The 21,677-nt window shown below is 43.0% G+C and overlaps 3 protein-coding genes across 3 annotated transcripts in view; 2 read left to right on the forward strand and 1 right to left on the reverse strand.

Annotated features, from left to right (window-relative positions):
* The window catches only part of UBAP2L (ubiquitin associated protein 2 like), a 340,775-nt gene that overhangs the window by 189,717 nt on the left and 129,381 nt on the right, over positions 1-21,677 (forward strand). The window lies entirely within an intron of this gene.
* Positions 1-21,677, reverse strand: part of NUP210L (nucleoporin 210 like) — a 160,761-nt gene that overhangs the window by 137,263 nt on the left and 1,821 nt on the right. Inside the window, exons 2-7 of the mRNA XM_050752318.1 lie at positions 20,126-20,262; positions 9,800-9,931; positions 7,483-7,576; positions 5,733-5,883; positions 4,030-4,162; positions 2,193-2,351 (exon numbers count right to left, since the gene is read on the reverse strand). Coding sequence (XP_050608275.1) covers positions 2,193-2,351; positions 4,030-4,162; positions 5,733-5,883; positions 7,483-7,576; positions 9,800-9,931; positions 20,126-20,262 — 806 coding nt within the window. The remainder of the gene's footprint in view (positions 1-2,192; positions 2,352-4,029; positions 4,163-5,732; positions 5,884-7,482; positions 7,577-9,799; positions 9,932-20,125; positions 20,263-21,677) is intronic.
* Positions 1-21,677, forward strand: part of HAX1 (HCLS1 associated protein X-1) — a 169,270-nt gene that overhangs the window by 13,812 nt on the left and 133,781 nt on the right. The gene's annotated exons all lie outside the window — the stretch shown is intronic.

The raw sequence follows: 21,677 nt of genomic DNA on the forward strand, positions 1-21,677 counted from the left end.
TTCAGGGAAGTGCCTGACACACAGTTGGGTCTCAATAAATATTGAATAACTTAATTTATTTTGTAGGTATGATTGCATTTGCTGAAAAATGTCCTGGGTACCTTAAAATGACTAAAAAGCAAACAACATTGGATCAATAAGTCTCCTTAATGTGTGTAAGACAAATAATATAGGCAGCTAACTAACACAATTATACAAGAAATATTATACCTTTCAAGCCTGATAGAATTTTTCTGGTGTTAGCAACTTTTATTGAAGCGGAATAGCAGAAGTACTGTTCCTTTCGGAGCAGGGCTACCCTATAGACAGTGTGCCCCGAGTAGAGACATTCTTATTCAGAGTAAGCCTATTAGCCCCTACCTAATCTGCCCCTCCCCTACTCTGTTATTTCTACTATTTCCTGATTCACTGCACTTTAGCTTCACTGTCTTCCTTACTCTTCTTTAATCATGCCAAATATGTTCCTACTTCAGAACCTTTGCCATTGCTCTTTCCTTTCCCTAGAAGTCTTTCGCCAATTATCCACATGGCTTATTGTGCCAGTGTCGCCTCATCAGAGAGGACTTCTCTAATTATGCTAGGTAAAGACTGGGTGTGGTGGATCACACCTGTAATCCAAGCACTTTGGGAGGTTCATTTCAGGCCAGGAGATCATCCAGCCTACTCAGCCTAGCAAGACCTCATCTCTACAAAAAAAGACACAATTAGTATGGCATGGTGGTGTGTGCCTATAGTCCCAGCTACTCAGAAGGCTGAGGTGGGAGGATTGCTCAAGGCTACTGTGAGTTATGATCATGCCTCTGCACTCTAACCTGGGCATCAGGGTGAGACCCTATCTCTAAAAAAAAAAAAAAAAAAAATCTGGCTGGGTGTGGTGGCTCATGCCTGGAATCCTAGCACTTTGGGAGGCCAAGGCAGGTGAATTGCTTGGGTCCAGGAGTTCAAGAGCAGTGTGGGCAACATGGAGAGACCTCGTGTCTACAAAAAATATATAAAAATTAGCTGGGCATGGTGGCAAGTGCCTGTGGTCCCAGCTACTTGGGAGGCTGAGCTGCGAGGATCACTTGAGCCTGGGAGTTTACAGGTTGCAGTGAGCCAAGATTGCACCACTGCACTCCAGCCTGGGCAACAGAGTGAGACCCTGTCTCTACAAAAACGATAATTTTTTGGCCAGGCCCAGTGGCTCACGCCTGTAATTCCAGCACTATGGAAGGCCGAGGTGGGTGGATCATCTGAGGTCAGGAGTTCGAGACCAGCCTGGCCAACATGATGAAACCCCGTCTCTACTAAAAATACAAAAATTAGCCAGGCGTGGTGGCGTGCGCCTGTAATCCCAGCTGCTCAGGAGGCTGAGGCAGGAGAATAACTCGAACCCGGGAGGCAGAGGCAGGAGTGAGCAGAGATCGCGCCACTGCACTCCAACTTGGGCAACAAGAGTGAAACTCTGTCTCAAAAAAAAAAATAATAATAATGATAGTAATAATTTAAAAATCTAACTATGCTGGACAAAATGGCAGTTTGTATACCCAGAGCTTAGAACAATGTTGAGCATATAGTATAAATATAATAGATATTTTCTGAATGAATTTCTTTCAGATTCAAATATTCAAAAAAATTTCCAAATAAAGCACTGAGAGATGGAGTCCAAATCATGCTTCAATTTTCTGAGAATTTAAATCTTCATTCTCTTCTGTTTTCATTGACTATTACAGGTCTCTGTGTACCTTTCTTTGTTCAATCCTTGCATAGCAGATTTAGTGAATTTTTAAAAATTGCTCTCAACACAATTTTTAAAATATTAGTTAAACATCTACTGCAGACAATAGCATATTTTCTCAATTATCATGTACAAATAAGAAAGAACAAATTAAATAAAATTCTCACATGTTCTTCCAAACTCCGTTTTCCCCATTCCCCTAATTACAGTTTTTTTATTTCCCTAATTACAATTTGATTGAGGTTGCAAATAAGCACTGAAGTTAGTAGATCCCAAGTTCTAACTACACTCCTTTTCTCTACTTACTCTGTTAGAAATTATCACAGCAGTAACTTATAATTCTTTGTTAAAAATAAAACCTACAGGAAAACACTGTAGTAGTACTATAATCATTCTTAAATTATTTTACCAAAGAACATGTCTAGCATGCTCAAGGAAGTGTAGACTGGCAGCTAAAACTTGAACAAAAGGATACTTTTATGGACAAAGACAAGATTAGTCTGGCCCAGTTGTGAGGCAGTCACCATGGCTGTTTTGTCATCCAGTAAAGCTACTTTCTCAGAATGAGACCCATTAAGTGCAACTCTATGGTCTTGCAATTCCAGTATATAATGTTCCAGGGGAAATTTCACCTCTGTAAGACATGAAAGATACATAAATGTAATGACAGCAGCCATTCCAGTAGATAATGATGTATTCTTGATCATAAAGGAGTGATCAGGAAGCAGACATAAAATAAGAGTATGATCTGCCTTTAATGTTTTTCCTGCTATGATGAATTTCTACATGTAACCATTTGTGTGGAGTTTATGAGTTAAAATATATTGTTGGAGGCTCGGTGTGGTGGCTCCTCCTGTAATCCTAGCACTCTGGGAGGCCAAGGCGGGCGGATCACCTGAGGTTAGGAGTTCGAGACCAGCCTGGCCAACATGGTGAAACCCTGTCTCTACTAAAAATACAAAAAATTAGCTGGGCATAGTGGCGGACTCCTGTAATCCCAGCTACTTGGGAGGCTGAGGCAGGAGGATCGCTTGAACCTGGGAGGCAGAGGTTGCAGTGAGCCGAGATTGTGCCACTGCACTCCAGCCTGGGCGACAGAGTGAGACTCCATCTCAAAAAAAAAAAAAAAAAAGCTCAATGTAACTTTTACCATCAATAGAATATTAAGCTTTCAGTCGAGAATTGAGTTTCTCAAGAAATAACTTTTGCAAAGATCATTGCAATGATGATTCAAGTCCCTTCTGGTAAAGTGTCTTCACTTGCCCTTCAAAAGCTAGTAAAGCTTTTGTTGTTTTATTTATTTAGTTATTTTTAGAGATGAGGTCTCAGCTTGGCACAGTAGCTCACGCCTATAATCTCAGCCCTTTGGGAGGGAGGCCAAGGTGGGAGAATCACTTGGGACAAGGAGTTAAAGACCAGCCTGGGTAACATAATGAGATCCGATCTCTACCAAAAAAAAAAAAAAAAAAAAGGAGGCTGGGCGCGATGGCTCATGCCTGTAATCCTGGCACTTTGGGAGGCTGAGGCAGATGGATCACAAGGCCAGGAGTTCAAGACCAGCCTGGCCAGCATGGTGAAACCCTGTCTCTACTAAAAATACAAAAAATTAGCTGGGCATGGTGGCGCATACCTGTAATCCCAGTTACTTGGGAGGCTGAGGCAGGAGAATTGCTTGAACCCAGAGGTGGAGGTTGCAGTGAGCCGAGATCATGCCACTGCACTCCAGCCTGGGTGACAGAGCGAGACTCCATCTAAAAAAAAAAAAAAAGAGTTGGATATGGTGGCAGGAACCTGTAGTTCCAGCTATTCAGGAGGCTGAGGTGGGAGGATCACTTGAGCACAGGAGTCCAAGGTTGCAATGAGCCATGATCATGCCACTGTACTACAACCTGGGCAACAGAGTGAGACCCCCATCTCAAAAAAATAAAGATAATAAAATAAAATAAAAAAGGTATGGGGATCTTGCTCTGTTGCCTAGGCTGGTCTCCAACTCCTGGCCTCAAGCAATCTTCCTGCCTCAGCTTCCAGAGTAGCTGGAATTACAAGTGAGAGCCACCATACCTGGCTAGTTGTTGTTTTAATAGAGAATTCAGATGCCTATTGGCACTGAAGCTAAGCAGCCTAACTCTGCTATTAATATGTTCAACATATGGGGCTATTTCTGTCTAATATTAGTTAAGTACAGCAATTAATACTTTACCACAAAATCTAAAAACCCAAGTATTTTTCATATATAACGTGGAGTTGCTGATCTTGTCAGCAGAAAAGATTTGGGAAATGTGAGTCACAGGAGAAAAAATAAATCACCTTACCTGTCATTCTCCCTTGAACCATTTTTGCAACTTGGTATTTAATATATGTTCCTACCAAGAGATAAATATCATGGGATGGTATAAGAAATATATTCTCCAAAACAAGCAGACGTATTAATGCTGCTGCCACTTTCTAAAAGAGGGAGGGGAAAAAAAAAAGTTTCCATGGACGGAATCCTCACAGTAGTCTTTCTTGTTAAATGCTTACTTCTTTTAAATTTCTTTTAAAATTTTTTATAAATATATTTTTAAAAAGCTTTCCTAATCACAAGTCATAATTTCAGCTAGCCTTAAAAAGTGATCATGAATCTTAATACCTAATTAACTTTCTAAGGTACTCAGAACAGAAAAGTCTTCTAAAAGAGAAAAAGTAGGTAAATAAAAAGGTAAGTATGCTGAAATGAGAAAAGGTAAGACTCAGTTGTAGAACACAGAAATTCTTTTAGCCAACCTCCAATTAACTGACTTACCATATTAAGTTACTTTCCACTCTCTGTTGAACACATTGATTTTTATGAAGATTTACCCAATGCAAGATTGGTAGGATTTTCTAGGAGGTCCACACACTCAGGTTCTTGCCATTGAATTAAATGCTTACCAAAAGACATTTTTTTTTTCCCAAACCTATTTATGCAAGTTGTACTTGTAATTATAATCACATTAAAACAAAAACTATAGATGTGAAAAGAGAACTGTTGTTTCTATTAAAAATTTAAATGTTTCAAAAAAAGTTAAAGGCAAGCTGCTAATATGTACTATCAATTAGGTATAAGTGAGAAATGTAAATTATTAGGGAAAATCCTTTAAAATATAAATTTCTGCACTCAAATTCTTCGTGCATCTAAATTTTCACTTGACTAGAAATTAGGGCCGGGCGCAGTGGCTCATACCTGTAATCCTAGCACTTTGGGAGACGGAGACAGGTGGATCACTTGAGGCCAGAAGTTTGAAACCAGCCTGGCCATCATGGTGAAACCCTGCCTCTACTAAACATACAAAAACTAGTTGGGCATGGTGACACACACCTGTAATCCCAGATATTTGGGAGGCTGAGGCACAAGAATCACTTGAACCCTCCCAACCCCAAAAAAGGAAGAAATTAGAAACTGTAATTTATGGGAGAAAGTGTATATAGATTTCAAATCAGTGAACCCATGGTCAAAGAAAGGCCTTGCACCTACATCAAGAATTGGTGAATAAAATGTTAGTTATATATTTTAAGAGAAAATGCCAGTCACATTTGTAATTGTAATCAGGCAATAAAATGTTTAAGATAATTTTTTAATGCTTACCTACTTCAAATAACTTTTTCAATTAAATGACCAACTGTTGGCCCAAATCACGTCAGACTAGAGGGCTTCTACTACAGATAAACATAAAAAACTATATTTTCCATAGGCAAGACTATTAGATGAAACATTTACAGCACTGGCCAGTTGTGCTGGCTCACGCCTGTAATCCCAGCACTTTAGGAGGCTGGGGCAGGAGACTGCTTGAGCTCAGAAGTTTGAGACCAGCCTGGGCAACGTGGTGAAACCCTGTCTGTCTCTCCAAAAAAAAAAAAAAAAAAAACACAAACCAAAACCAAAACCAAAAAACAGGGTGTGGTAGTGCATTCCTGTAGTACCTGGGCAACAGAGAACAGAGCAAGACCCTATCTTAAAAAAAAAAAGTAAGGAAAATTTATAGCACAAACTTTTTACCTTATAGAATGGTTCATGAATTCGAACTTTTACAACAGCAGCACCAGTTCTAATCCCAGACACTAAAATCACATCTCCTTGTTTCTCCTCTTTTTCCATCTCAGCTATATACATTGGGGGAGCATATTCTGCTTCAGAGTATTTAAGAATCCTAAAGACATAAAATATAATGTGTTTCTAGCAGAATTAAATGAAGTGTTCTTTCAAAAGTCCCTAAGAGACTTTAAACATAGTTTCTTCAATGTCTGTAGAATGTAAAACACTTTCGGCTGGGCATGGTAGCTCACGCCTGTAATCCCAGGACTTTGGGAGGCCATGGTGGGCACATCATTTGAGGTCAGGAATTTGAGACCAGCCAGGCCAACATGGCGAAACTCCGTCTCTACTAAAAATACAAAAATTAGCCGGGCATGGTGGCACGCGCCTGAAATTCCAGCTACTTGGGAGGCTGAGACAGAAGAATCACTTGAACCCAGGAGATGGAGGTTGCAGTGAGCCAAGATCACGCCAGTGCACTCCAGCCTGGGTGACACAGCAAGACTCTGTCAAAAAAAAAGGAAGGAAGGAAGGAAGGAAGGAAGGAAGGAAGGAAGGAAGGAAGGAAGGAAGGAAGGAAGGGAGGGAGGGAGGGAGGGAGGGAGGGAGGGAGGGAGGGAGGGAGGGAGGGAGGGAAAGAAAGAAGGAAAGAAGGAGACCAGGAGCAGTGGCTCACGCCTATAATCCCAGCACTTAGGGAGGCTGAGGCGGGTAGGTCACTTGAGGTCAGGAGTTTGAGACCACCCTGGCCAATATGGCGAAACCCCATCTCTACTAAAAATACAAAAATTAGCCGAGTGTGGTGGCGGGCGCCTGTAGTCCCAGCTACTTGGGAGACTGAGGCAGGAGAATCGCCTGAACCCAGGAGGTGGAGGTTGCAGTAAGCTGAGATCGTGTCACTGCACTCCAGCCTGGGTGACAGAGCAAGACTCCATCTCAAAAAAAAAAAAAAAGAAAAGAAAAGGGAAAAAAAGGCCGGGCGCGGTGGCTCATGCCTGTAATCCCAGCGCTTTGGGAGGCCAAAGCGGGCAGATCACGAAGTCAGCAGATCAAGACCATCCTGGCTAATATGGTGAAACCCCATTCTCTACTAAAAATACCAAAAACAACAACAACAACAACAACAACAAAAATTAGCCAGGTGTGGTGGCGGGCCCCTCTAGTCCTAGCTACTCAGGAGGCTGAGACAGAATGGTGTGAACCCGGGAGACAGAGGTTGCAGTGACCCGAGATCACGCCACTGCACTCCAGCCTGGGCGACAGAGCGAGACTCCATCTCGGAAAGAAAAAAAAAAAAGAAAGGTATTTATGAGCCTCTGGCTAAAATTGTGGTGGGAGTAAAACTTGGATCTGAGATCTTCTCCTTGGTACTGAAGACAAAATTTCATACTCTTATCCTTCTCCCTCTACTTCAGCATGTGCAGGTAGCTTGAATAAAAAGAACTGCCAGAAGATACACCTGGCTCAAATAATTGTGTAGTACTTAGCCCATGAACTCCTCCATAATAACTCAGATTAATTGATCATAAAGGTACCTACATCTATGTCATATTTCATTCTATCAAAGACATTTCCCTCAGTAATTTATCAGTTTCAAAAAAGTACAGACAGTAAGATCATCAAAGTCCACAAAAATGGTTGCTTGTTCAGCATGCCACTTAATGGCAGCTGTCTTCTTCATAGTCAGGTGATTTATGTTTGGTTTCAAGTTTACCTAATTTTGCTGGACAGTTCTTCTCTTGCTGACTCGTTGTCCTGGGCAATGCTCCACTCAAACATCATCCCTGCCAGACTACTAAAAGTATTTCCTGTACAGCAAGTCAAAAGCAGACAAGATAGGATCACATATTTAAAAATATTCAGGTATTTACAACAAGAAAGGGAAACTTAACTAGAAAATTACTTTGAGGCCTCCTTCATTAAGAAATAGAAAGCACTATCATTAATGAATTAAAACATATATATGAGAAAGTTCCCAACACAAACAGTAAATGATGTTGCTGCACAAGCTATCTGAAAGTAAAAAGGACTCCAGCTGATTAACTCCTGACTGACAATAATGATGCCATGCTCCTTCTGTTCCTTTCTACATGAAGGCCACCTCATGGCTGACAAGGCATCCTTAATCCTGGTCCCCTCCGCACAAATTTTTGTAAAAATTTTCCAGGCCAGGTGCAATGGCTTGTACCTGTAATCCCAGCACTTTGGGAGGCCAAGGCAGGAGGATCGCTGGAACGCAGGAGTTTGAGACCAACCTGGGCAACATAGTGACACCTGGTCTGTAAAATAAAAACTTAGCCAGGAATGGTGGCCTGCATATGTAGTCCTAGCTACTCAGGAGGTTGAGATAGGAGGATTGCTTGAGCCTGGGAGGTCAAGGCTACAGTGAGCCATGCTTGTGTCATCGCACTCCAGCCTGAGCAACAGACTCTGTATCCAAAAGAAAAAAAAAAGCTTCCAGAATAGTTCATTTTTCAAATTAAAAAATCAAATCACTCAAATAATTTACAAAGAAAGTGGCAATACAGGCCAGGCGCGGTGGCTCAAGCCTGTAATCCCAGCACTTTGGGAGGCCGAGACGGGCGGATCACGAGGTCAGGAGATCGAGACCATCCTGGCTAACACGGTGAAACCCCATCTCTACTAAAAAATACAAAAAAACTAGCCGGGCAAGGTGACAGGCGCCTATAGTCCCAGCTACTCAGGAGGCTGAGGCAGGAGAATGGTGTAAACCCAGGAGGCGGAGCTTGCAGTGAGCTGAGATCCGGCCACTGCACTCCAGCCTGGGCAACAGAGCGAGACTCCATCTCAAAAAAAGAAAAAAAAAAAGAAAGTGGCAATACATTATAATTTTTTTTTTAATCAACCATGGGAAACTTGACCTCACAGGATACTTCAACCTCGGCCTCCCAAAGTGCTAGAATTATAAGCATGAGTCACCACGTCCCACATAAATTTTTTTATTTTACCACCTAAATGTTTTTAATACCACATTATAGCATTAATATAGTATATAGATTAAAAGCATTAAATATTAGATCAAGATTGTAACTTTTTTACAGATTTCCATTTAATTCTCCTGATCTATAGAAAGTGGATTGATCAAACAGAGCTAGGAATAAATTCCAAAAAATATTCTTAATTGTTGATGTAGGGACCATCAGCAGAAGCTCAGTAGTAGATTGGATATCTAAGAAAAGTTCTGAGGCCGGCGTCGTGGCTCACACCTGTAATCCCAACACTTTGGGAGGCTGAGGCGGGCAGATCACTTGAGGGCAGGAGTTTGAGACCAGCCTGGTCAACATGGTGAAACCCGTCTCCATTAAAAATACAAACATTAACGAGCATGGTGGCGCACGCCTGTATTCCCAGCTACTCGGGAGGCTGAGGCACAAGAATCTCCTGAACCCGGAGGGCAGAGGTTAAAGTAAGCCACGGTCACACCACTGCACTCAAGCCTAGGCAACAGAGCGAGACTCCATCTCAAAATAAAAGAAAATGGCCAGGTGCGGTGGTTCACGCCTGTAATCCCAGCACTTTGGGAGGCTGAGGTGGGTGGATCACCTGAGGTCAGGAGTTCGAGACCAGCTTGACCAACATGGTAAAACCCCGTCTCTACCAAAAATACAAAATTAGCCAGGAGTGGTGGCACAGGCCTGTAATCCCAGCTACCCAGGAGGCTGAAGCAGGAGAAATGCTTGAACTCGGGAGGCAGAGGTTGCAGTAAGCCAAGATCATGCCGTTGCACTCCAGCCTGGGCAACAAGAGCAAAACTCCGTCCCCACCACACCAAAAAAAAGAAAGGAAAAGTTCTGAGATAACTAACAATAGCAGGAATATTTTATGAAAATGTGTAGCTAATACATTAAATCATACTCAGAATTATTATTCATCTATATGAGCTCCAAATGAGAAAATAGATATTATTTCTAATCTACTTTTGTCACTCAAGTTTTTGTTTCCAAGTGCTAAACATAAAGGGATATTACTTTATTTTAGGTAATTTTGTTGAATCCTCTGAAGTTCTTTACCTTCAGCATCCAATGCCCTCACCATCAGTTCCAGTGGCGAATCATCTACATAAAGTTCCCGGGCCCGAGATACAATTTCAATGCTGTTTATCACATCAACCTTAACATCACAGCGCAGCTCATGGTCAGTCACTACAATGAACCCAAAAACTGAGTATTTAATTCAATAGGTCATGAATCTATTAAATGCCTCAAATACTCAAAACTGTATTCTAAAGATTATGAAAAAGAAAGACTATGACAGCTGCTTTTACCTATGGAAGAAAATAGCATAATAACAAGATATATAAGAGCCTTTCTTTATAACAAGAAGCACTAGACCAGAGATTCCAAAACACTGATCTATGATGATGTTTTTACACATCCATGGAAAATGAGAAAAATAAAAATTTTAATCTTTTTCTCCAAATTCTTCAAGATCCTGATAACAAATAAAAATTTTAAAACAGCGAATAATAGGCTGGGCACAGTGGCTCATGCCTGTAATCCCAGCACTTTGGGAGGCCGAGGCAGGTAGATCACGAGGTCAGGAGATCAAGACCATCCTGGCTAACACGGTGAAACCCCGTCTCTGCTAAAAATACAAAAAAATTATCCTGGCGTGGTGGCAGGCACCTGTAGCCCCAGCTACTCGGGAGGCTGAGGCAGGAGAATGGCATGAAACCAGGAGACGGAGGTTGCAGTGAGTTGAGATCATGCCACTGCCCTCCAGCCTGGGCGACACAGAGAGACTCCATCTCAAAAAAAAAAATAAATAAAATAAAATAAAAGTGAATAATAAAATTAAGTTGTAGTCATATTACAGGATTATACTTTATTCATATGTCTTACTTTTAAAATGGTAAAAAATTTTCTTTTATGAAATAATGGTGTTAGATTTTAAAAAATGTATTTAGGAAAGTAAAACGGTGGCAACTGTAAGTTGGTCCTATCATTAAACTTCTCTGTCTCTTTCTCTTTTCCTTTATTTCAGTTATTTTTTCTTCTGGGCCATGAGATTAAAAAGCCTGGGAACCACTGTATTAGATCTAGTTAGAGTCCCAGTCCAACCAGAGTTCTAGTCAATATACCCATAATGAAATTCAGAAACACTAATTGAAACAGTACAGAATAAAATGAGAATGAAATAAAAATTGTTTTGTATCACTATATTTTAACAGCACTCTCCCCTACCACATCTGCCATGTATTTGAGAACTGTCTATATAGCTGTTCCACTCTACTATCCTAACATTTTTAGTTTTAGCTTCATTCAAAAAAACTAAAAAGCAAAGTTACTACCACTTTCCAATGACCCAAAATTACCAGTAAACATCAGGGATAAACTCTGTCCCCAGCCATAGATCTGCTTTTACGGAATTTTAAAACCAAAAGAGAGGCCAGGTGCAGTGGCTCATGCCTGTAATCCCAGCACTTTGGGAGGCTGAGGCAGGGCAGGTGGATCACCTGAGGTCAGGAGTTTGAGACCAGTCTGACCAACATGGTGAAACCTCGTCTCTATTAAAATACAAAAATTAGCCGGGCATGGTGGTGCATGCCTGTAATCCCAGCTACTCAGGAGGCTGAGGCAGAATTACTTGAATCCGGGAGGCAGAGGTTACAGTGAACTGAGATTGTGCCACTGCACTGCAGGCCACTGCACTCCAGCCTGGGTGACAGAGTGAGACTCTGTCTCAAAAAAAAAAAAAAAATTAAAAATTAAAATTAAAAATTGGCTGGGCGCGGTGGCTCACACCTGTAATCCCAGCACTTTGGGAGGCCAAGGTGGTCAGACCGCCTGAGGTCAGGAGTTCAAGACCAGTCTGGCCAACATAGTGAAACCCTGTCTCTACTAAAAATACAAAAATTAGCCAGGTGTGGTGGTGCACGCCTGTAGTCCCAGCTACTTGGGAGGCTGAGACAGGAGAATTGCTTGAACCTGGGAGGCAGAGGTTGCGGTGAGCCGAGATTGTGCCATTGCACTCCAGCCTGGGCGACAGAGTGAGATTCTGTCTACAAAAAAAAAAAATTAAACATTGAAAAAAAAAACAAAGGAGAATGTTAATCAGATAATAGAGGTAAATGCCCCTCAACAAGGGCTAAGGTACACTAAAATATGCTTATTTCAGGAAATGGTATGCTTCCTTTCACAAGAAATATTAAAAATTGAATTACTCATCCTAAAACTACTTTTTTTTTTTGAGATGGAGTCTCGCTCTGTCGCCCAGGCTGGAGTGCAGTGGCGCCATCTCGGCTCACTGCAAGCTCCGCCTCCCAGGTTCACGCCATTCTCCTGCCTCAGCCTCCCGAGTAGCTGGGACTACAGGTGCCCGCCACCACGCCCGGCTAATTTTTTGTATTTTTTAGTAGATACGGGGTTTCACCGAGTTAGCCAGGATGGTCTCGATCTCCTGACCTTGTGATTCGCCACCTCGGCCTCCCAAAGTGCTGGGATTACAGGCGTGAGCCACTGTGCCCGACCGGAACTACTTTATATAGACAATAGAATTGAACAAATAAGTAAATACATCATAGGTAATGAAAGTCAGTTTTCTCCCTGTCAGAGAAAGAAGTTAAAATAAACAAGGTGAGAAGGCTAGCATAAGCCCTAAGGTCCAAGATTAGAATTGAAGATATCAGTATGAGCTCATGTTTATTTTAATATCTATGCAGATAGATATAGAAATAAGTGTAGATATATGTATATACATGATTAGCATATATACATATATTTCCTAGTTATGTTTGCTGAGAGGGCCTAGAAGCAGTGGATACACCAGTAGCAATAAGCACACTGGCACCCAGATCTTGGTTTCTAAATATAATTCTTGTTGTTGAGATGGAGTCTTGCTACATTACCCAGGCTAGTCTAGAACACCTGACCTCAAGCGATCCTCCTACCTCAGCCTCCCAAACTGCTGAGATTACAGGCACTAAATATAATTCTTTAATATAAAGAACCAAGACTCCTTGAAGAAATGGCTAAGATGACCCTGGCCCATCTCATAGAACTAGAAAGTAAGAAAGTACAATTAATCAATCAGTCACAAAAATTAAACAAAAGGTAAGGGCAATTCCAAAGGACATAGGAGCCAACCTGAAAGAGCCCCCAATGGCCAAAGCTGGAAAAACTGGAATAGCAGAATAAATTATAATATTGAAATATAGCCCCAAAATTAAATAAATACTCATGAACCCATACTGACATATATAATTGAATAAATTAACTGGGAAGAAGCTCTTTGTAAGATGTAAGACATCTTTCTTTCAGAAGAATACTAGTTAATAAGTATAGAAGATATGAGGGAAATCCCTTGAGCCCAGGAGTTCAAGATCAGCCTGGGCAACATAGTGAGACCTCCTCATGTCTACAAATAATAAAAAGAATCTAGCCAGGTGTGGTGGCACACATCTATGGTCCCAGCTACTTGGGAGGCTGAGGTGGAAGAATCGCTTGAGCCTGGGTGGTCAAAGTTGCAGTGAGCTGAGTCCATGCCACTGCAAGAGCAAGATCCCATCTCAAAAAAAAAAAAAAAAAAAAAAGAACAACACAGTACTATGATTCCTAAGATTCATGAATAAACACTAAAATCAGTGGGTAAAGCTTCAAGGAGAAACAGGATACATCAAAGTATCTCCATCAAATATTTATTAGTTATTGTAGTGGTTAATACATGTGCACAAATTCTTTGGCACTCCTCCTTCCAAGAGGCAAAGGTTAATTCTCCTTCCTGTATTTTTTTTTTTGTTTTTTTTTTTTTTTGTTTTTTTTTTTGAGACGGAGTCTCGCTGTGTCTCCCAGGCTGGAGTGCAGTGGCGTGATCTCGGCTCACTGCAAGCTCCGCCTCCCGGGTTCACGCCATTCTCCCGCCTCAGCCTCCCAAGTAGCTGAGACTACAGGCGCCCGCCACCACGCCCGGCTAGTTTTTTGTATTTTTAGTAGAGACGGGGTTTCACCATGTTAGCCAGGATAGTCTCGATCTCCTGACCTCGTGATCCACCCGCCTTGGCCTCCCAAAGTGCTGGGATTACAGGCTTGAGCCACCGTGCCCGGCCTGTTTTGTTTTTTTAAAAACAGGGTCTCACTCTGTCACCCAGGCTGGAGATCAGTGGCACAATCATCGCTCACTGCAACCTCGAACTCCTGGGCTCAAGTGATCCTCCCACCTCAGCCCCCTGAGTGGTTGGGATTATAGGCGCATGCCACTGCACCTGGCTAATTTTTAATTTTTTGTAGAGACAGGGTCTCACTTTGTTGTCCAGGCCAATCCCCCTTCCTTTAAATTGTAGGCTAGGCTTCATGGCCACTTTTAATGAATAGCATATATGAAGGGGAAAATGGTAACTTTACAGTGGAGAAACCTGACAGATACCACCTTAACCAAGTGATCAAGGTTACCACTACCAGTGATAAATCATGCGGATATCATGAACCCCCTGAAATAATGCAATGGGAAGGGCTCTTCAATTCTGTGGGTTTTTTCCCTCAAAATCCATAACCCCAGGCTAATCATGAGAAAAACCCAAATTGAGAAACATTCTATATACAACATCTGACCAGTACTCTTTTTTTTTTTTTTTTTTCCTTAAACAAGGTCTCTGGAGTGCAGCAGTTCGATCGTGGCTCACTGCAGCCTCAAACTCCTGGACTCAAGCAATCCTCCAGCCTTGGCCTCCTGAGTAGCTGGGTTTACAGGCACGTACCATCATGCCTGGCTAATTTTTTCTTTTCTTTTTTTTTAGTAGAGACTTGGTCTTGCTAATGTTGCCCAGGCTCGTCTTGAACTCCTGGGCTCAAATGTTCCTCCTGCTTCAGCCTCTCAAAGTGCTGGGATTACAGGCCTCCTGAGCTAGTGCCCTCAGCCCAACACTGTTTTTTGTTTTAGTTTTTGTTTTAGACAAAGCTTCTCTCTGTCGCAGTGCAGTGGTGCAATCCGGCTCACTGCAACCTCTGTCTCTGGGGTTCAGGGGTTCAAGCAATCCTTGTGCCTCAGCCTCCAGAGTAAGTGGGATTACAGGCACATACCATCATGCCTGGCTAATTTTTTGTATTTTTAGTAGAGATGGGGTTTTACCATGTTGGCAAGCCTGGTCTCAAACTCCTGACCTCATGATCCACCCGCCTCGGCCTCCCAAAGTGCTGGGATTACAGAGGTGAGCCATGCCAGGCCACCCAATACTCGTTAAGTGTCAAGGCCGGGCACGGTGGCTCACACCCGTGAGCACCATTGCACTCCAGCCTGGGAAACAGAACAAGACTCTGTCTCAGGGAAAAAAAAAAAAAAAAAAAAAGCATCAAAAGTGACTGAAGGCCGGGCGCGGTGGCTCAAGCCTGTAATCCCAGCACTTTGGGAGGCTGAGATGGGCGGATCACGAGGTCAGGAGATCGAGACCATCCTGGCTAACACAGTGAAACCCTGTCTCTACTAAAAAGAATACAAAAAACTAGCCGGGCGAGGTGGCGGGCGCCTGTAGTCCCAGCTGCTCGGGAGGTTGAGGCAGGAGAATGGCGTGAACCCGGGAGGCGGAGCTTGCAGTGAGCCCAGATCGCGCCACTGCACTCCAGCCTGGGCGACTGAGTGAGACTCCATCTCAAAAAAAAAAAAGTGACTGAAAGGCTGAACATGGTGACACCCCATCTTTACAAAAATTAGCTGGGCATGGTATTGTGTGCCTGCAGTCCCAGCTACTGGAGAGGTTGGGGTGGGCAGATCACTTGAAACCTGGAAGCAAAGGTTGAGCCCAGATAGTGCCAGTGCACTCCAGCCTGGGTGACAGAGACAGACTCTGTCTCAAGAGAAAAGTGACTGAGAAACTCACAGATTGGAGGAGACAAAGGAAACATGACAACTTAGTTTAGCAATGTGGTATCTTTAATTGAATCCTAGAGAAGATTAGTGAAACATTAGGGCAAACTGGGTAAAGGGTATATGGGAACTTTCTGCATTATCTTTACATCTCTTTTGTAAATCTAAAATCATTTTTAAATTTAAAAGTTTTAAAATTAAGTTAGCCTTCTACTTGATTAACATTTAACTGACAAACAGAACCCCAAGTTAAAAAAATTAAAGACAAAGACATGGGGTCTGTGAACAAAAAACAACAAGGTAAGTTGAAATCTCACAGGATCTGCTGGTAGAATTACCACTAAGGAAGTGTTCCAGGATGGCAAAGGAAGGAAGGAAGGGAGGGAGGCTAAGTTTAGGTAATCCATAACTTGATAATCAGGCACTGAATAATCTAGCACTTGTCAAATGAGAAACTAAAGCCCCCTTTTCAGTAGAGAAATGTGTAGCACAATGGCAAACAGAAGCAGCTGTGACCTTACATAAAAATATAAAAAGCCTTGTGCACACAATGCTTACTCATCTGACTACTTCAACAGCAGAAAACTTTTCTTTTTTTTTTTTTTTTTTTTCCTGAGAAGTAGTTTCACTCTTGTCGCCCAGGCTGGAGTGCAGTGATGCCATTTTGGCTCACTGCAACCTCCACCTCCCGGGTTCAAGCGATTCTCCTGCCTCAGCCTCCCAAGTAGCTGGAATTACAGGCGCCCGCCACCACACCCAGCTAATTTTTGCATTTTTAGTAGAGACGGGGTTTCACCATGTTGGGCAGGCTGGTCTTGACCTCTTGACCTCAGGTGATCCACCCGCCTTGGCCTCCCAAAGTGCTGGGATTACAGGCGTAAGCCACTGTGCCCGGCCTAGAAAACTTTTCAATACAAGGTCATTGACCATAAAGAAAAAAAATGCCCAGTACAATGGCCCATGCCTATAAGCTCAACACTTTGGGAAGCTGAAGCAGGATTGCTTGAGCCCAGGAGTTCAAGACCAGCCTGAGCAACCCCACCACCATATCCCTACAAAAAATTAAAAAAATTAGCCAGGTCTGGTGGTGCCCCCCTGTAGTCCCAGCTACTCAGGAGGCTGAAGTAGGGGGATCACTTGAGCCCAGGAGGTCATGGCTGCAATGAGCCACGTTTGCGCCACTGAACTCCAGCCTGGGCGACAGAGTGAAACCGTCCCAAAAAATAAAAATAAATAATAAATAAATGGAATTACTTTGGATGATTTACAAGTAAATTTAGAATGATTAGGAGAAATATCAAACATTTAACTTTTAAAGTGAAAAGAATACAACTTTATTAAATAATATAACATATTTTTATTTACAGCTCCACATTACTTCAGGTATACTTCAGTTGTCCAGACCTTTTCTTCATCTGCCCTGTGAGCTTTTTCACCTAAAATTATGCTCTCAGCTGGGTGTGGTGGCTCATGGCTGTAATCCCAGCACTTTGAAAGGCCAAGGTGGGTGGATTGCTTAGATCCAAGAGTTTGAGACCAGCCTAGGCAACATGGTGAAACCTCCACCTCTACAAAAAGTTAGTGGGGCAAGGCTGGGTGCGGTGGCTCACACCTGTAATCCCAGCACTTTGGGAGGCTGAGGTGGGCGGATCACCTGAGGTTGGGAGTTCGAGATGAGCCTGATCAACATGGAGAAACCTCGTCTCTACTAAAAACACAAAATTAGCTGGGAGTGGTGGCACATGTCTGTAATCCCAGCTACTCGGGAGGCTGAGGCAGGAGAATCGCTTGAACCTGGGAGACAGAGGTCGTGGTAAGCAGAGATCACGCCATTGCACTCAAGTCTCTTACCTCAAGTCTATCCATCATCTTTGTCACAGCCACCTTCTTTACTATACTATCACCAAAATCATCATAAACAAAATTTTATAATAAGCACTTAAGGCCGGGCACGGTGGCTCACGCCTGTAATCCCAGCACTTTGGGGGGCCAAGGCAGGTGGATCACTTAAGGTCAGGAGTTCAAGACCAGCCTGGCCAACATGGTGAAACACCATTTCTACTAAAAATACAAAAATTAGCCAGGCGTGGTGGTGCATGCCTGTAGTCCCAGCTACTCGGGCGGCTGAGGCAGGAGAATCGCTTGAACCCAGGAGGTGGAGGTGGCAGCGAGTCAAGGTCACGCCATTGCACTCCAGCCAGGATGACAGAGCAAGACTCCATCTCAAAAAAAAAAAAGGACTTAAATGCCAATGGCAAGCTTAAATCTTTTTATCTCTATATATGCCTTATAAAGTAGGCAACTCAATAGATATTTGTCCAATGAATTAATGAACAATTTCTCTTAGGCATGTACTTCCCTTTTAAAATGCCCAATCCCACTCCTTTCATACTACTTGCTCCCATTCAGATGCTCCTAGTAGGACACCAAGACTGGCCCTTACCACTGGGAATCTCATCTATGTACACAATTGTATTAATAGTAAAATTGGGAAAGTTGATTTAAGGATACTTAATTTTGGAAAATTAGTCACAAGTCAGATGAAGTTAAGCTGAGAGCCAGGTTTGACATTTTTCCTAGTACTTCTGTGAATTTGTTTATATCAGAATGAATTTGTGTAGTTAAAAATGATTACATTTTTAAAATAGCATATGTGACCAAATCAACGTTTTTTGTTTTTTCTGACTTTCGTATCCTTCTCTATCCTTTTAAGCTACCCTGCATGACATGGTCTTCAAAGATTCTTATATTTGAGAATTTCATACCATATTTCATTGATTCTTAGACACTCATTTTTTATCTTTTAACATCTCTGCAGTTGGGATTTATCTTATAATTGATGACATCTTACAAGTGCTCTCAGCCAGGCAGCAGTCAAGGCATAGTTGTCACTGACTGCATATGAGAAAACATTAAGAGGGCCAGTATCAAAATTTGTAGAATAGGTGTTAGTAGTTGGAAAAAAATCTGGTGAACAATAGTAGAGGACTCTTATTCCCTAGGAACCAAAAGGTTAAAGAGAGTGGGGGAAAAGTGATGACTCAGAAGTACTAGGAAATTTTCCAAAGCTGGAAACAAAAACAGATTAGTTCTATCTAATTGCAAAGCCCACTTAAGAGTAGGCTTTAGGTCGTTTTTTAAAATTCTTTAGGCCGGGCGCGGTGGCTCAAGCCTGTAATCCCAGCACTTTGGGAGGCCGAGATGGGCGGATCACAAGGTCAGGAGATCAAGACCATCCTGGCTAACATGGTGAAACCCCGTCTCTACTAAAAAATACAAAAATCTAGCCGGGCGAGGTGGCGGGCGCCTGTAGTCCCAGCTACTCGGGAGGCTGAGGCAGGAGAATGTCGTAAACCTGGGAGATGGAGCTTGCAGTGAGCTGAGATCCGGCCACTGCACTCCAGCCTGGACGACAGAGGGAGACTCCGCCTCAAAAAAAAAAAAAAAAAAATTCTTTAATTTATTTATCATTATTGTTCTGTAGAGATGGAGTCTCACTATGTTGTGCAGGCCAGGCAGGATGCAGTGAGCTACTGTCGTGCCACTGCACTATGACCTGTGCAACAAAGCAAGACCCTGTCTCTAAAAAAAAAAGAAAACGCTGTCCGGGCACGGTTTTCTTTTTTTATAGAAAAAGAAATGCCTGTAATCCCAGCACTTTGGGAGGCTGAGGCAGGTGGATTACCTGAGGTCGGGAGTTCGAGACCAGCCTGACCAAAATGGAGAAACCCTGTCTCTACTAAAAATACAAAATTAGCCGGGCATGGTGGCACATGCCTGTAATCCCAGCTACTCGGGAGGCTGAGGCAGGAGAATCACTTGAACCCAGGAGGCGGAGGCTGCAGTGAGCCGAGATGGTGCCATTGTACTCCAGCCTGGGCAACAAAAGTGAAACTCCGTCAAAAAAAAGAAAAGAAAAGAAAGAAAATCCTGCCTAATACTCTTTATTTTTATTTTATCTTAATTTTATTTTATTTTATTTTATTGAGATGGAGTCTCCCTCTGTCGCCAAGGCTGGAATGCAGTGGTGTGATCTTGGCTCACTGCAACCTCTGTCTCCCGGGTTCAAGCAATTCTCCCACCTTAGCCTCCCCGAGTAGCTGGGACTACAGGCGTGCACCATCACGCCCGGCTAATTGTTTTATATTTTTAGTAGAGACGAGGTTTCGCCATGTTGGCCAGGCTGGTCTCAAACTCCTGACCTCAGGTGATCCACCCACCTCGGCCTCCCAAAGTGGGGGGATTACAGGCGTGAGCCACCACTCTCCGCCATAATTATTATTATTATTATTTTTTTTTTTTGTAGAGACAAGTCTCACTATATTACCCAGACGGTTCTTGAACTCCTGAGCTCAAGAAATCTTTCTGCCTCAGCCTCCCAAAGTGCTGGGATTAAAGGCGTAAGCCACTGCAGCTGGCTAGGAATCATTTATTCTCCCTCTTAATCATTTGAAGCCAACACCATTTGTGTTAACCATCTATACAAAATACCAGATTATTCTACCCCAGACGAAGTGATAGTGTTTTTGCTCTCAACATACCTATTTCTCGAGCAAGAATAATACTGCTGAGGCGTATCGGTTGCGTAGATTCAGCAATGAGTACAGCTTTTTGGGAACACAAGGTGCCATTTTCATATAAAGGCTCAACAGTAACTGCATCATGATGGGTGGAATGCCTGCCAGAACAAAATTCTTAAGACTATGAAATAGGTGGGTTAAAATTAACTTTTGGTGGAACATAGATTCTCATCCTTCTTCCACGTTACATACTACCAGGTATATGTAAATGACACTTTTTAAAGCAGGAACATCGCTTAGGGATGTGATAATTAAAGTGAGAGATTGATCAGAACTTTCCCAGTGATCCCTTGAGCAATGTCTCAGAAATATCCCTCCCTCAATATTTTTTTTTTGAGACGGAGTCTCGCTCTGTCACCCAGGCTGGAGTGCAGTGGCCGGATCTCAGCTCACTGCAAGTCCCGCCTCCCGGGTTTACGCCATTCTCCTGCCTCAGCCTCCCCAGTAGGTGGGACTACAGGCGCCCACCACCTCACCCGGCTAATTTTTTGTATTTTTTAGTAGAGATGGGGTTTCACCGTGTTAGCCAGGATGGTCTCGCTCTCCTGACCTCATGATCCGCCCGTCTCGGCCTCCCAAAGTGCTGGGATTACAGGCTTGAGCCACCGCGCCCGGCCTAATATTTTTTTTTTTTTTTTTTTTTTTTTTTGAGACGGAGTCTCGCTCTGTCGCCCAGGCTGGAGTGCAGTGGCCGGATCTCAGCTCATTGCAAGCTCCGCCTCCTGGGTTTACGCCATTCTCCTGCCTCAGCCTCCCGAGTAGCTGGGACTACAGGCGCCCGCCACCTCGCCCGGCTAGTTTTTTGTATTTTTTTAGTAGAGACGGGGTTTCACCGTGTTAGCCAGGATGGTCTCGATCTCCTGACCTCGTGATCCGCCCGTCTCGGCCTCCCAAAGTGCTGGGATTACAGGCTTGAGCCACCGCGCCCGGCCATATTTTTTTTTTTTTAAAGATTGTTATATTCTTCCTTCAGTATGCAGAAATAGGACTGATGTGTTTCTAGTAATGAGACGGGACTCTCTCATACTCTGAGGAAAGTTTCCTTCAATCCTAGAAACCAGGCTGCTGATATCAAGGATGGAAAAGTTGTCTAAATTATGAGATGTGAGTCCAACTCGAATACCAAAAACATTCATAAATGTTTTTATTTTTTTATTTTTATTTTTATTTATTTATTTTTTTCGAGACGGAGTCTCGCTCTGTCGCCCAGGCTGGAGTGCAGTGGCCGGATCTCAGCTCACTGCAAGCTCCGCCTCCCGGGTTCACGCCATTCTCCTGCCTCAGCCTCCCGAGTAGCTGGGACTACAGGCGCTCGCCACCTCGCCCGGCTAGTTTTTTGTATTTTTTAGTAGAGACAGGGTTTCACCATGTTAGCCAGGATGGTCTCGATCTCCTGACCTCGTGATCCGCCCGTCTCAGCCTCCCAAAGTGCTGGGATTACAGGCTTGAGCCACCACGCCCGGCCTTTATTTTTATTTATTATTATGTTTTTGAGATGGAGTCACTTTGTCGC

This window comes from Macaca thibetana, chromosome 1 (assembly GCF_024542745.1).
Source record: "Macaca thibetana thibetana isolate TM-01 chromosome 1, ASM2454274v1, whole genome shotgun sequence".
NCBI classification, from domain to species: Eukaryota; Metazoa; Chordata; class Mammalia; order Primates; family Cercopithecidae; genus Macaca; species Macaca thibetana.